Consider the following 15994-nt stretch of genomic DNA (forward strand, 5'->3'; position numbering starts at 1 on the left):
AAGCACAACACATTTGACCTTGCTAAAGAGCTCTCGCCCACACCGTGTGCCCAGCTGGATACAGTTCCCTTTTTCTTCCTTCTCTGATGTAGAAGGCACATCATTGGTGGCTCACGGAGCACAAAGAAAGTGTCATATTATTTCAAAGAAGCGTCGCAGCTGCCAAACTTGCAAGAGAAATGCGATGACTCTGAGAAATTTTATAATTGCCTGTGACAAGGATTCAATAAAACGGCACCCTCTCTGCCGAGCTCTTTCTGCGGATGATATAGATCTTGTTAAGCTCTCTGTGCGTGTGGCTGCCGCCATTCATCATTGGATATTGCGCTAATGTGCAATAGCGATGATTCACAATGGGATTCTTCTGTGTGGACAAGCCGGTCCGGTTGCAAATTATTGGAGTTGCTCAACAATATTGCAATATCCAATGACGTGTGGATGTGGCCTGCAGTGTTCCCTCTAAACTGAGTTTTTTAGCCTCTGGCTCACACGTTTTTGTCTTGGCTCAGGAAGGATGGCTCCAGAGCGAACTAATTTATGCAGTAGCCAAATCACTCACTTACAACTTTGATGCCGGTAGCTCACAAAGTAACATTTTTGCTCAAGACTCCACAGCTTAGAGGGAGCATTGGTGGCCTGTTATATGTGTTGAGAAGGGAAGCGTATTTATGGAAGCCGTTTTCTCACGCATAGTGTGCTGACTGACTTACAGAACTCCACACGTGGGAATCTTGCACATGCATTGAAACAGTGTGCTAGCAAACGTGGCTCCACATCATTCAAGGCTTATCATGTGACTTAGGCATTATTTCTTGTCGTCTTACCCTGCTTTTCTACACAAATGGTCTCCCGACAGGTATAAAACGAATGTAAATCTCAATTAAAATATCCTTTCAGTGAGCTTTCAATGCTCTTCAGCTTTTTCTTTTTCCTCTGGCATACGTCTGACTTCCCCGTCTGTAATATGTGTGTAATAATAGGGTCCTACCGTACAGGGTTGTTGGAAACAGTACAGAGATAATGAATGCAACGCCCTTCGGGCTTTTGAGCGACATTAACGGGATTACTGAACCAGAATTTAAAAGCTAACGTCTTTTTATTCGAGCACAAACATTTGCTGAATCCATGGGGTGCATTATGATTATAAGGGGACAGGAATCCCCGCCCCCCCCCCACGTTAGTGTAAAATTCATACTGTTCTCTCACTCTCTTTTGCAGACAGACTAGAGAGCAGGAAACTCCTCCAGACTTCTTTTATTTCTCAGACTACGAAAGACATAATGCTGAAATAGCAGCATTCCATCTGGACAGGTAAGACTATGACATAGAACTGTTTTGTAAAAAAAAATATCAACGAATTCAGATTCGTTGGCGAATTTGAGTCATTGGGGGGTGCTATTTTATGACTCCAGTTTCAATCAGTGCACGGCATGCACCATATGCTTAATGCCCATGGGCAGTCCCACCGTGCGGATCAAAAATACGCAGAATGGGGCCATCTAGGACTATGCTCCTGCAAACCTCCCACAATTGCTGGGGAGGGGGGAAATCTAGAAAAATTTTTAAAAGGGGGACACCGAAACAAAATAGTTCTAAGGTATCAAGATCTTGTGAGGCCATTTTTTCAAGATCATGGCGGCCATCTTGGGTGGCCTAAGCAACCCGCAAGGAAAGTTGCTGGTGTTTGGCATGCCCGAGGCAACCTAAAATGGCTGCCAGAACCCACAAGCATAACTGATGAGATTCTGGTCATTGTTTGTTCCATTTTGAAAACGAAGGAGGTGACTGGGGGTGGGGGAGTGGAGAAGGAGTGGACAGGCGGGGTGGGGGAGGAAGATGAATGGAGCGAAGCCTTGAGTGAGCAAGGGAAAAGCGGAGCCAGAACTAGGGTTGCCAACTCGGTGAGGAAACTCCTGGGGTTTTAGGGGTGGAACCTGGGGACGACAGGGTTTGGGGAGGGGAAGGATGTCAACTGGGTATAATGCCACAGCATCTACTCATTTTCAGCTGTTTTCTTCAGGGGAACTGATCTCTGTTGTCTGGAGATCGGTTTCAAATCTGGGAGATCTCCAGGCCTCACAGGGAGGCTGGCAACCAGTGCTCCCTCTAAGCTGAATTAGTGTGAGCCAGCTCACAGTTTTTTAACCTCCAGCTCACAGATTTTTGTCTCAGCTCAGGAAGGATGGCTCCAGAGCAAACTGATTTATACAGTAGCCAAATCGCTCGCTCCCAACTTTAATGCCAGTGGCTCACAAAGTAGAATTTTTGCTCACAAGACTCCACTGCGTTGCTGTCAACCCTAGCTAGAACAGGGGGAGCTGGGGGGAGGAGATCCCCATTCCTTTAAGTCCTTCACATGGAGAACTGTGTTATTTTTAACCAACCCATTATGTTCAAGGAGGCTGGGGTGGCATTTGGGTTGTCAACCTCCCTGTGGTGGTTGGAGACTATACCCGATCTCCAGGCAACAGGGATCAGATCACTTGGAGAAAATGGGTGCGGTCAGATGGTGTGCTGGGAGCTGTTTAAATTGTTCCAGCCCTGATGCAGTCTTTTTTAACCTGGAGAATCGTGATCATACTCACCTCCTTGCTCCGGATCACTGCGCAATCACATCGCTCTCTGCCATCCACACGCGGGAGCGTGCGTCACTTTTGGGTTTTTTTATCTCTCTCAGTTTGGGCATGCACACAGCCATCTGTAGAACTAAAATTTTCACGCGTGCGCAGAACAGCAATTTCCACTTCAACCCGACTGCTGTAACACTTCCCATTAAACTTTAAAGGAACACTTCCCTTTAAACGTTTACCCCGAAAATGGCCTCCGTGAGATCCCAAACTCGTCTAAATGCTAAAACTAGGCACCGTTGAAACATTGTTTTTAATAACACGGTGGTGGACCTCCGCCTATGCGCACACCGCCAATGCTTTTTTTAAAATGGTGGGCGAAAAGCGGAAGCCTCGTGCAGTTTTCGAGCGGGGAGGGAGTTTAAACTGGAAGTGGCTCGACACCGGAGGAGCGATCACACAGGGGGAAAATGCGGCTGGAACCAGAGAATCAGGAAAACACCACTTGGGGACCTGGTATCAAAATACTCCAGGTTAAAGCAGTTTTGAGCCGGAAAGCAACGGCTGGGGACGGGAGGCAGATGTTGACCGTGTGATCGCGCAGATAAAATCCATTTCTGAGGCGGGCCGAAAACAGACTAAACGGCCCGTCTGACCGCACCCATTGAGAGGTGGTTGGCCATTGCCTGCCTCTCCATAGCAACCCTGGACTTCCTTGGTGGTCTCTCATCCCAGTACTAACCAGGGCTAAACCTGCTTAGCTTGCGAGATCTGGTGAGATTGGGCCAGCCTGGGCCATCCAGGTCGGGGCATGAGGTCTAGTTACCTTGTTTAGAAACAAGCAATCCCCAGATCCTGGGTCTTGAGCTGTTTCCAAATCAAAGACCTGGGGCCAAAAAAGGTGCATGAGAGGTTATCAATATTCTCAGAGGCTAAATCAGGACATGACAAAGTGTGGGGAGGTTTTGTCACTTTATAAACCCCTCTGTATTGCTTTTCTTTCCCCCCTGCAGAATCCTGGATTTTCGCCGTGTCCCGCCTGTGGCCGGTAGATTGGTTAACATGACAAGAGAGATACGGGACGTTACTCGGGACAAGAAGCTATGGAGGACGTTTTTCATCTCTCCAGGTATGGCCATAAACCTTCCTCTGGTTTCCTTGCTATGAAAACTGGAGGACGGAAAAGGGGGTGGGCTTCTTCTTTGAGAATCACCTAAACTGGGTTGACCCTTTCCGCTAAATCCTGAGGGTTGGATCTCTCAGATCCATTCTGACAGCGGTGATGCTTTCCTCCCGTGTAAGACGCCTTCCCCTGACTCAAGAAAGCTTGCGAGAAACTCGCCTCTCAGTAAGCTGTTGTCTGTGGCCGGTGGGATTCCTGATTTATCTACAGTATTCTCACGCTGTTTTTCAACCCTAATCATTCTCGGAGCAAGTCACGATAATAAAATCACTCAGTGGGTAGATAGTATAGTTCCAATGGTGGTGGAGGCCTTTGGGGAGTTTCTGTTGGAAATATTACCTCATGAACACGCTTTCCTTTTCTTTTATATATTCTGATTGCTTACGTTTCACAAGGAGACTCCATCTTGAATCTAGACTCCAATTTTGGGGCTGTCCCCTGTGTTTTTGTTATCTATGGGACCTCAAGCTGCAGGGCTGTCTCTTGATCGAGCATTGGAGGCCTTGGATCATCCATTGGCCCTTACTAGAAGTCGTAGAGTGTGCTCTAGGATATTTGGGGGGTATTGTTCCTCCTGCTGCACATCCATCTTGTTTTTATCAGTTGTAAAAGGTAAAGGTTCCCTTGTTCGAAAGCCAGTCGAGTCCGACTCTAGGGTTGCGGTGCTCATCTCCATTTCAAAGCCGAAGAGCCAGCGCTGTCCAAAGACGTTTCCGTGGTCATGTGGCTGGCATGACTAAACACCAAGGCGCACGGAACGCTGTTACCTTCCCACCAAAGTGGTACCTATTTATCTAGAAGAAGAAGAAGAGATTGGATTTATACCCCGCCCTTCACTCGGAGTCTCAGAGCGGCTCACAAACTCCTTTCCCTTCCCCTCCCCACAACAGACACCCTGTGAGGTGGGTGGGGCTGAGAGAACTCTGACACAAACTGCTCTTTTTCAAGGACAGCTGTGCCAGAGCTTGTGACTGACCCAAGGTCACATCAGCAGGTTTAAGTGGAGGAGTGGGGAATCAAACCCGGGTCTCCCAGATTAGAGTCCGCACACTTAACCACTACACCAAACTGGCTCTACTTGCAATTTCTTGCTTTCGAACTGCTAGGTTGGCAGGAGCTGGAACTAGAGATGGGAGCTCACTCCATCGTGCAGCATCCGGGTTTCGAACTGCTGAACTACCGACCTTCCACAGCCTGCAGTTCAGCGTTTATCAGTTGACCATCCCCAAATATTGGAGATTTTTTCTTTTGGCTAGATCAAATGCTTTTCCCTCCACTGTTTTCTCGGGTAGAGTGGCTTATTCAGACTGAGCAGCGGTCCCCAACTTTTCCAAGCTTATGGGCACATCTGGAATTTTGAAAGGAGGTGGTGAGCAGCAGCCTAAAATGGCTGCCGCAGGAGGCAGGGCCAAACCTAAAATGGCTGACACAGGAGGGGGAGCTGAATGGAATTCCTCCCTCCTGACACCTCCTGGGGAGAAGGAAATCCTGAAGGGGAAATGGAACAACATACAGACTTAACAGAAGCTCAGGTGCCTCCCAGTCCTCCCAGTCCAGCAGTGGAGAACCCTTTCATTTGAATAACAATAACAAACACTGCCTTACGTTTCCTGCAAAGCTTGGAAGGTGCCAAGGAAAGTATTGGTGGACATCATATTGCGCAAGGGCACCACATTGGGGAATCCTGAGATAGACTGTGCCCTTGTGGATCTGGTGCAGTTGAAACATTGACTCATATCTTCTTCGATTGCACGCTGGTGGCACCTTTGAGAGATTTCTAGATTCAGACAGTGTTCACTTCAGGTGCTTCTGCTATTCCCCCATTCTTTTTTGCAAGCTGACATCCTGAACACTATAATCTGATGTCACTCATTAGAGGCAACATAAGAATTACTTGAGGTGCATACAAACAAAAATTATGTGCACCCCATGGCACAGATTGTATGTGTGGCTTAGAGGAGCAACGGGCCAAGCAAGGCAAAATGGTCGCCCTATATTTATTATTTATTTATTTATTTATTAAATTAGTTTTACTAGGCTACCCTTCCCTACAAGTAGGGCTCAGGGCAGCTTACAACAGAATAGCATACAATAAATGACTTAAATTAAAACCAACATTAAAACTACCCCAAAACAGATCAGTAAATAAAACAGTGTGCAGTCCAAGATGGCAGGGAAAAATTCAGCCCCCCAGCCTCCCGGGTGGGCAGGGTTTGCAAGGGATGTAGACATGTTATGGCGAATGAGTGTACAATAGAGGCAGTGGTTGTGGGACCCTTGCCCTGTACACATGCGCACGACCTACAAAAAAGACAGCACGACTTCCAAAAAAGACAGCAAGGAATCAGCCACTGTTATAGAGGCCCATGAGGGTTGCCAGGTCCGATGTCTGCACTGGCAGGGGGTGGGAGGGAACTTTCCGGGAGCATGGCGGAGCGACATGATGCACTGACGTCATGCGGTCTTAGTAGTGGTGGCTTATGGAGGTACTGTGAGAGGCATAGATGGGTCAAGTCCCCTCACCACTAGGTGCCTTGTTGATACTGATGTCTCTCTGGGTCTGCAGGAACAGCTGTCAGATGAACTGGCCATTTATCTTACAGGGAAATCTCCTGGTGAGCCACTCCCCTGGAGGGTGCTGGCAGCCAGGACAAAGCAGAGCCAAGGCCCAGCAACTTTTACCAATGCCTCCAGGGCCACTTTCCTCAGACCCTGCATCAGCCATGCCAGTGGACGTCAGCGCCTCCTGCACTGCCACCAGTTTGCAGGAAGCTGCAATGGGTGAGCTAATGCCCCGTTTGCCCGACTGAGCTAAGTGGCCCTGTAGCACTGGCTCGTACCACCACAATGGTCACTCCACTAGGCTTGCTCCAAGTCCACTCCTGGTGGCTGTGGAGAAATATCTCAACCCTCGGTACCCGCCAGGCTTATGTTTTGCAGCCAAATGCTCCCGGGCCCTGCTGTTTAGGCAGCCAGGCCTTGTTTTAGTCTCAAGTCGGGGAAATCAGTGAGGTCAATGGATTTGGCACATCCTCTTGTTGTTCTCTTTCTTGTCTCTCTCTTCCTGTCTCGCCCTCCGGCCCTCTCCTACTTCCTCTCCCTCTCCAGCTTTCTTCCTCTGTCCCCCTCCTCCCTCTCCCTTGGTCTCCCTCTCTCTTTGTCTGTCCATCTCCTTCGCCCTCTCCCTCTCCTCCCTCTCCCCAGTCTCTTTACCTTGCTTTCCTTCTCCCTCCCTCTCTCCTTCTGTCCCTCTTCTTCTCCCTCTTTCTCTCCCTCCCTCTGTCCCTCTCCCCCCTCCTTCTCCTTCTCCTTTGTCCTTCCTCTCTCTCCCCATTGCTCTCCTTCTCACTCCCTCTGACCCTCTTCTTCTTCCCCTGTCCCTCTCCTTTTCCCTACTCTATCTCCCCACTCTGTATCCCTCCCCCTCTTTCTCCTTCCTCTCTCCCTTCCTCCTCTCTCCCTCGCTCTCCTCTCCCTCTATCCCTCTCGCTCTCCCCCTTCATCCCTTTCCCTCCCCATTGCTCTCCTTCTTCCTCCCTCTGACCCTCTTCTTCTCCTTCTGTCCCTCTACTTTTCCCTCTCTCTCTATCTCCTCCCTCCCTGTCCCTCCTCCTCATTCTCCTTCCTCTCTCCTTCCCTCTCCTCTTCCTCCTTCTCCCTCTCTCGCCTCCTTTCTCAATTTCTTTTGCCTCTCTCCCTGGTTTCTTCCATAAGCCCCAAATTATACCGTCCGTTGTTCCCAGTCTACCTTCCTAGCAGTGGAACTCTTCACCTTCCGTTTTCCTCCTTGCTCATTCTGCTGTTGTATTTAAATACCTGATTAAGGACTCAGGTAATCTTCCACCTTACCCTTCCCAGTGCTTCTTTCCTTCCATCCCTTCCCTCTTCTCCAACCGACAGGTCCCCAAGGTAGCCAGCCCAGATTGGAAATGCAGTTCCGTTCAAAATGAAAACAATAAAGCTATCCAGTTCAGCAATTAAAAAGCAGGAGACGGCATTGCTCGTACCTCTCCCATCTGTGCCATTTCTACAAAGTCACATAAGAGAGCCTTCAGTCAGTGAAAGCAAGGAAAGCGGTAGCCTGATCTTCCGCCTGCAGTTCTACAGAGATGAAATGTTACAAGCAAAACTCCCCAATGGCCTTAACTCCAACCCCAGGGTCTCTGAAATGAGGGGACCGGAGACTTGGGGAACAAAATTCCAGAAGCCTTATCACCAGTGTTCCCTCTAAGCTGTGTTAGTGTGAGCTAGCTTACAGTTTTTTAGCCTCTGGCTCAGTTTTTTATCTTAGCTCAGGAAGGATGTCTCCAGAGCAAACTAATTTATGCAGTAGCCAAATCGCTCACTCACAACTTTAATGTCAGTAGCTCACAAAGTAGATTTTTTGCTCACAAGACTCCACAGCTTAGAGGGAGCATTGCGTATCACACTGAGACCTGAAATGCCAGGCAAAGGATCCCAAATGGGACGAGGCCATGGCTCAATAGTAGAGCCTCTGCTTGGCACACAGAAGGACCCAGGGTCAATCCCTGGCATCTTGGGTTAAAAAAGGGATCAGGTAGCAGGTGATGTGAAAGATCTCTACCTGAGTCCTTGGAGAGCGGCTGCCAGTCAGAGTAGACAACACTGACATCAATATACCGATGATCTGATTCAGTAGCAGGCGGCTTCTTATGAGTGTAGTGAGCCGGTGAGTCTTATTTTAGACTAGGAAAAAGGCTCATTGTGGAAATAAATACAACGATCTCTAGAAAGAGGCTCTGGGTGGATGCCCCGGCCTTGAACACTCAGTGTCAATTTGCTGTGGCGACTTCAGCAGGGTATAATGACACTGAGTCCACCATTTTATCCAGAGGAACTGATCTCTACTACCTAAAGAACAGTTGTAATTTTGAGTGATCTCCAGCCCTCACCTGGAGATTGGCAACAATGGTTCCCCAGAAGGGAATGGTTGGTTTGGAGGGTGGAGTTTATGGCTTTGTACCTGTCCGAGGTCCCACGCCTCTTGAAACCTCACCCTCTCCAGGATCCATCCCTCACATCTCCAGGAATTTCCCACCTGGAGTTGGCAACCCTGTCTCCTTCCCAGCCAATCATCAACCTACCTTTATTTCCCCCCCACTCTTCAACTTTCCACCCCCACACACACCTACAGCCTTCCCCTGCTCTGAAGGCCCTGACTGCTACACCACATTGGCTGTCATACGGGGCCACCTCAGCAGCATATAAGGATACAGAGCCCACCATTTTCTCCAGGGGAACTGATCTCTGCCATCTGGAAAGCAGTTGTAATTCTGAGTGATCTCCAGCCCTCACCTGGAGATTGGACACATTTTACCTCAGAACAGCAAACTGTTTAGAATGTTAGAGGCAAAAGCCAGTCAAATCGCATGTACAAATGACCTCTGTGTTCCGAGGCAAAGGCCAATGAGGCTGCATATGCAAATAACCTCTGTGTTCTGACTGGCTATGGGGGGGGGGACAGCAAACTGTTTAGAATGTTGGAGGCGAGACTCAAGGTATGCAGCCAGTGGATAGGGACAGATTCTGAGTGACACACCAGGGCGCCAACCAATTCCGGAGCGTGTGGAATGTTCTAGAGAAGTGACACCACCATTTGTCTTTTATATATAAGGGAGAGCCCCTCAATGACCGGCACACTGTAACATGCTTGCAACTCTTTGCGTTTTGACCGATGTAAGCCCAAGGGCAGGGCTTATGTCTTTTATTTTGTTTCGTTCATGGATCAACTTGATGTACACGTTTTGAAAGAATAACATTGTGCCCATTCCTTCCCCCACCCCACCCCATACCAGATAAAATATTTTCCCTGTGCTAACGCTGAGCTACTCTTGCAAGACTTCGAGCGAGAAAATGTCAACTTGAACAGAAACGGGAGGGGGTTTCATTGGTGACCGGTGCCCCCTCAAGGGTTTTTGCTGTCAGTGCACCCACCCTGGTGCCCACCCCTCACCACCCAGGAGCTGGAGGAGATCCAGTCCGTTACTCATTTGCTGCCCCTGCTGTGCTGAGATAGATCAAGATGTCAAGCAAGAGTCCAGTAGCACCTTAAACAAAATTTGTGGCAGGATATGAGTTTGCATGAGTCACTGCTCACTTCTTCAGATACAGCTAGAATGTGAATCCATCTGTCCTTATATCTTTGAGAGTGGAGTGATTTCAGATGCCAAATGACAATAGCAAGTGAATGACAAATAGCAGGTGTGATTGGATTAAGTGTGATATTCAGAGGGGTAGTAGATGTGGAAAAATCAGCATTGGTAAATTACTTATGTCCCTTTAATCTCAGTGGGGGAACATTTTAGTCATCCAGACATTCAGTTGCTGGCCTTAGAGTAGCAGGTTTCTTGCAAAGGAATTTCAAAGGGAGATTAGAAAGAGAGACTGCTGAATTGCAACTGATAATGAAGCTCAAGACGATGCATCCTCCTGGACTGAATCAAGACGTAGGTTTCCTGTCTAATTACCATGGCTGATTTCTCCATGCCTGCTACCTCTCTGGATATCACACCTAATCCAATTATGCCTGCTATTGTCATTCATCTGCTATTCACCAGGCAGTAATAACTGCTGGGGGTTTTTTGGGGGGGGCACAGAAAGTAGATCATGCCCACATCCATGCCTCCCTCTTAAGCAAAGCCTAATTTACAGTTATTAAAACCTCCTAATTGGATTCATCTCACTAAAAAAAATGCGGACAGATGCAGATAAAGGCTGAACTTCTTTCTGTGTATGTCTAGAATTGTATGTTCAGAGAAGAGCCTCTGATCATCACGGACAGCAAATTTTCTCTTGTTTTAAGCTTCTCCATTGCTTCAGCAGTTCAGTTTGGAGCTTAGGACACATCTCAGGGGCCATTTTTAAAAAAGGGGGGATGAGTTGGCAAGGCTCACTGTGCCTTTAGGCATGGCAGAGATTCAGAAGGTGTTTCGTTTCCTGGGCTGGGCAGATCGTGGTAGGAAAATTTTCATGGGCTCATCCAGGGGTTCCCCCCCTTTTTGAGCTTGCAGGCACCTGCAGAATGGCTGCCGCAAAATGGCTGCCGTAGGAGGCTTAGCCAGCCAAGCAGATGATCTGCCACCAAGCCTCAGCCCCTACCACATCATTTGCAAAGGTGGGCCCCAGCCAGTGGTCCCTCTAAGCTGAGTTAGTGTGAGCCAGCTCACAGTTTTTTAGCCTCTGGCTCACACATTTTTGTCTTAGCTCAGGGAGGAAGGCTCCAGAGCAAACTAAATCGCTCATTCACAGCTTGAATGCCAGTAGCTCACAAAATAGGATTTTTGCTTTGTATTACCCATCGTTCAAATTGATTCCAACAAGCAAATGGAACAAAGGATGCAGCCTTTATTCAGCTCACAAAAAATAAATAGTAATACTTTTCCACCCACCCTGTAACCTGTATTGGGTGGGAAGTCTCCTCCAGCCGTTAGGAAGTCCAAAAAAACCCCTGAGCTGGAGTGAAGAAGCCTTTTCTGTAGCTGCCGTGGTACCCAGAGACCTCTCCCTCTCCTGTATTGTATTCCCGCCACCAGGTGCTCTTCATCTGGGTAGAATTTAACCCCCTGCTGCCCTGAGACTGCCATTCACGTGGAGAAGGGCTGTGTGGCTCACCACCTGCCTCCTCTACTTACAGTGGTCTTCTGCCGTTTTTCCACTACATGCTCACAAGACTCCACAGCTTACAGGGAGCAAGATTCAAAAAGGGAGAGGGAGTGAGGGACCTCAGACAGTCAGGGGACAGGGTTAATGTCACCCTGAGCATCCCTCTGCCAGCACGCTGCGGACTTCTTTTCTCCCTCTCTGCCGTCTTTCTGTCTCTCTCGTCAGCGTCCCACTTTGTTCCACAGCACACTCCTCCTCCCCGGCCCCTTCTCCACCCTGCCTTTTATCTCCCCACCCTGCTCCCAGGACCAGCCAGCCGCCCTCCGGCTTGGGCCACGCCCTCCATTATCTATTGAGACACCGGTGGGGCATCTCCGGGGCGAATGCTGGTACTCTGGCAGCAGCTCTGGCGGCCTCTGGGCTGCGCCGCCGGCACCACTCTGCAGCGGTACTTGTTGCTCTGTGTCTGTTCTCGGCTCGCCGGACAAGCCGCCACCGCCCCTTTCTTCTATGGGGCTGCTCCATGGACCCCGGTCCTATCTCTGGGCTCGGCCTACACAGCACGCTGCAGGAGGGGTCCCCGCCTGGTGAGTCATGCCTCTGATGTCTTGCGGGGTCTGTCGGGGTCCCTGGGGCCCGGTCCGCATGGTCCGCACAGCCCACGACCTCCGGAGCGGGACAGGTTTTAACAAAAAAATAAACCAAACTATTGTACTTTGTGACACAAGTCAATGACGATACAAAGCTGCCTTTGGCCAGGTCAGGTCACTGGCCCATCCAGCTCCACACTGTCCACTCAGGCAGGCAACGGCTGCCCAGGGCCTTCCGCCTTCCCTGTCCCTTGCCAGCAGAGATCCTCTAACTGGAGGTTGACCCCGGGGCCCTGTGCATGCAAAACACATGCTCTGCCACTGAGCCGCCCTGCCTCCAGTTTTTAGCTAAATCGAATCCCGCCCGAAGGAGTTCCTGTCTGGGTAACCACTTAAGTGGCTGGGGATAAGCACAGTTTTCTTTAATAGCTGACCTTCTTTGATGGCTGTCGACCCACCCTCGAAAAACGGAGCAGGAAATTCGGAGATACCCTCTCCAAAACAGCCCATTAGCAGGCTCTCGTCTCCGGAACGGCAGCCTGGGGGGGAGACGGGGTTGGTTCTTTGGGGATTAACAATTGCCAGAGCCAATTTTGCCCGAGCACTATTTTCTATCAGACTAGATTATTATTAGTTTGTTCTTTGGGGGAAGCCTGGCCAGAAAGCAGAGAGAAACAAGGTCAGTCAATTACACATTGCTCTCTCTTTGACAAGGAAAAAAAATAATAATGACGAGTGTACTCTGAATGGAACATGAAGAATGGGAATAGGTCAGTAATTATTTAAATGCATTTATGCATCCTTCTGCGGTCAGGTAGACCGCTGTAACTCCAGGCCTCTAATGAATGAGTGGTAATTTACTAGCAAAAAGAGACATATTAACAATGCTGGGGCATAGCTTTCAGAGGAACCGAAGCACTCATTCACTCAAATCAATGTTACGTAGCTAGAAAGTACTTGGGCTTTTGTTCCTGTTAACCAATTCCAAAAGATTATAGATTTCTGCCCTCCCTTTTCCTCTAGTAACTTTAAAAAAAAAAAAAAAAACACCTTCTCTGTCCCAGATACCCAGGGCAGATAAAGATCTTTTCACATTTCCTTGGAATTCATTGGGTTGCCATTGGTTTTGAAATAACAGAAAGATTGCTAAAAATGTAGACGGCATAAAGAAGAAAGGTGTGTGCACTGTGCAGCAATCAAAGCAGATTTTCTCTCCCACCCACCCCCCATTCACTGACAGGATGACCCGGCAACAAGTGAAAGGTTCCTCCAGTAAGAACTCTGTTTGAATTGTGAGCTTTCTCCCAGTATTGAATGGGCTCATCGTGTGTTGGCGCATGAACGTTCCTGCCATGTGCATGGTTGCAAATCCAAAAAGCTGGGAAACCTAGCATCACAAAGATCCAAAAAACAGCAAAATCCGCTAGGAAAAACACCATCAAAAATGCCAAAATATATAAACTCTGTTTAACAAAGTATAAAGTTGGTGGTGCCACAACATCAAAATAAGTGCATACTAATACTATAAACAAGGCATAGAGTACAATGTTTCCTCCTTCAAAGATAAATATAAGTCCAAATAGTCCGTTCAGCTCAGTAGGAGGAATCCATGTTTTCAAAACATTTTCAAAAACAGCCTTCGCCAAAACGCCCATTCCAGATACTTAAAGGAGACGTTTCCATCAATTTCTTCAGTTGCATGATTGCAGCTGTAGGTGGACTGTAGTTCTGTAGTGAAGACTGCAGGCCACATTGTGTCAGTTACACTGCCATGGGAGGGGCTGAAGTCAATTTCAGTCGCCAAGAAGGAAGGGCAGTTGAGGAATTGAAGTTATCAAGTTCCAAGCACCTGCCGACCGAAGCTACCTGTCCCAGCTGCCCTATCTGGCCTTGCATGGGCAAAATTGGAAGGGGCCGTGGCCCAGCAGTAGAGTGTCTGCTTGGCATGCAGAACGTCACAGGTTTGATCCCCAGCATCTCCAGCTAAAAAGATCTGGTGGTAGGTGATATGAAAAACCTCTACCTGAGACCCTGGAGAGCCATTGCCAGTCTGAGCCGACTGTCTGACAAAGGGAGAAGAAATTGGATTTATACCCCACCCTTCACTCGACGTCTCAGAGCGGCTTACGATCTCCTTTCCCTTTCCCTCCCCACAACAGACACCCTGTGAGGTAGGTGGGGCTGAGAGAGCTCTTTCGAGGACTGCCGTCTCAGAGCGGCTTACGGTCTCCTTTCCCTTTCCCTCCCCACAACAGACACCCTGTGAGGTAGGTGGGGCTGAGAGAGCTCTTTCGAGGAGTGCTCGTGAGAGAACAGCTCTGAAAGAACTTATGACTGACCCAGTGTCACTCCAGCAGCTGCATGTGGAGGAGTGGGGAATCAAACCTGGTTCTCCCAGATTAGAGTCCACGCTCTTAACTACTACACCAAACTGACTCTCGCCAAACTGGAAGAGTGTCCTACTCTTATTAAATAACAGTGGTTGGAGCATACCCCTACAGAAGGAGAACTAAGGGCTGAGGATTGTACTTGTTAGGAAGACTTCAGGTTTTTTTCTAATGCTTTATTATCTAAAATCCACACGTTTTTGATTTCCCTTCTCTCTTATGCACCTTGAAGCTATAATCCTTTGTTTCTGTGACGTTTCCTTGAGCCATGTTTGTTTTTTCCCCTTCCTGCAAAATGGACGCCTTCTTCGGTACTATTTGTCAGTCAGTAAAACAGCAGGCTGCATGACATGTGCATATAAAACAACATACATCGGAGGTATAAATAGCACACAACACCCGCACGGCCATGCCAAAACCGTCGGCAAAAAATCGAAGCAGCTGTAAGAAGGAACGGAAACAGGGAACGCTTTCTTGTCCCTCGGTGTTTATATTTGACACACACTTAAAATGCATCCCGAGAAAACGTTGAAAATGGGAAACATCTCTTTCCATCTGGGTTAATCTCATTTCTCTCTGTGTCTCAACCTTGGGTCCTCCTACGTAGTCACACCGGGAGGGGGTTATTGCATCTGACACAGTAGGGTGCTCCTATTACCAGTCAAATATATGAAGGTTGTTTGAGGAGAACTATAGAAGCAGTGCTTTTTGAAGAATTGTAAGTCGCAGCTGTGCAGGGATTTTTTTTAAAAAAAAATTATTGTCTCTGTGTGTGTGTGTTTGGGCTATGGGAAAAAGTCAGGGCATGAATGCAGAATTTTGCACTCCAGATTATATAGGTACAGATCTGTAAAGCTGTGACCCGGACGGCCCAGGCTAGCCCGATCCTGTCATATCCCGGAAGCTAAGCAGGGTTGGCCCCGGTTAGTACTTGGATGGGAGACCAGCAAGGAAGTCCGGGGTTGCTACGCAGAGGCAGGCAGCGGCCAACCACCTCTGTTTGTCTCATTCCTTGAAAAACCTACAGGGTTGCCATAAGTCTCTTGTGACTTGACGGCACTTTGCGCTGTCAGTTCTTTCCCCACAGAGTTATTCCCTGCCAAGTCAATTCAAAGTCAGTGGACAGACTGGAGTAACTCTGAAGAAGAAGAAGAAATTGGATTTATACCCCGGCCCTTCACTACCCAAAGGAGTCTCAGAGCGGTTTACAATCTCCTTTCCCTTCCCCTCCCCACAACAGGCATCCTGTGACGTAGGTGGGGCTGAGAGAGCTCTTGAGAGAACTACTCTTGAGAGAACTAAACTAAATATGAGTAGTCAGTGTGATGCAGCGGCAAAAAAGGCAAATTCCGTCTTGGGTTATATTAAAAGGGCCATAGCATCAAAAATCGCAGGAGGTCATAACTCCTCTGTATACTGCCTTGGTCAGGCCGCACCTGGAGTCCTGTGTACAGTTCTGGAGGCCTCACTTCAAAAAGGATGTGGGCAAAATCAAGAGGGTGCAGGAGAGAGCGACGAGGATGATCAGGTGTCTGGAGACTGAGCCTTACGGGGAAAGGCTAAGGGCCTTGGGAATGTTTAATTTGGAGAAGAAGAGATGGGGGGGCATGATTGCTCTCTTTAAATATTTGAAAGGCTGTCATT

At 48.5% G+C, this 15994-nt stretch overlaps 1 protein-coding gene across 1 annotated transcript in view; it reads left to right on the plus strand.

Annotated features, from left to right (window-relative positions):
* LOC107111298 (extracellular serine/threonine protein kinase FAM20C-like) overlaps positions 1-15994 on the plus strand; it is a gene marked incomplete at its 5' end in the record, with an annotated part of 90125 nt that overhangs the window by 57760 nt on the left and 16371 nt on the right. Inside the window, 2 exons of the mRNA XM_015412256.1 lie at positions 1219-1311; positions 3581-3696. Coding sequence (XP_015267742.1) covers positions 1219-1311; positions 3581-3696 — 209 coding nt within the window. The remainder of the gene's footprint in view (positions 1-1218; positions 1312-3580; positions 3697-15994) is intronic.

Source organism: Gekko japonicus, unplaced genomic scaffold (genome assembly GCF_001447785.1).
Source record: "Gekko japonicus isolate JY-2015 unplaced genomic scaffold, Gekko_japonicus_V1.1 scaffold2951, whole genome shotgun sequence".
NCBI lineage: Eukaryota > Metazoa > Chordata > Lepidosauria > Squamata > Gekkonidae > Gekko > Gekko japonicus.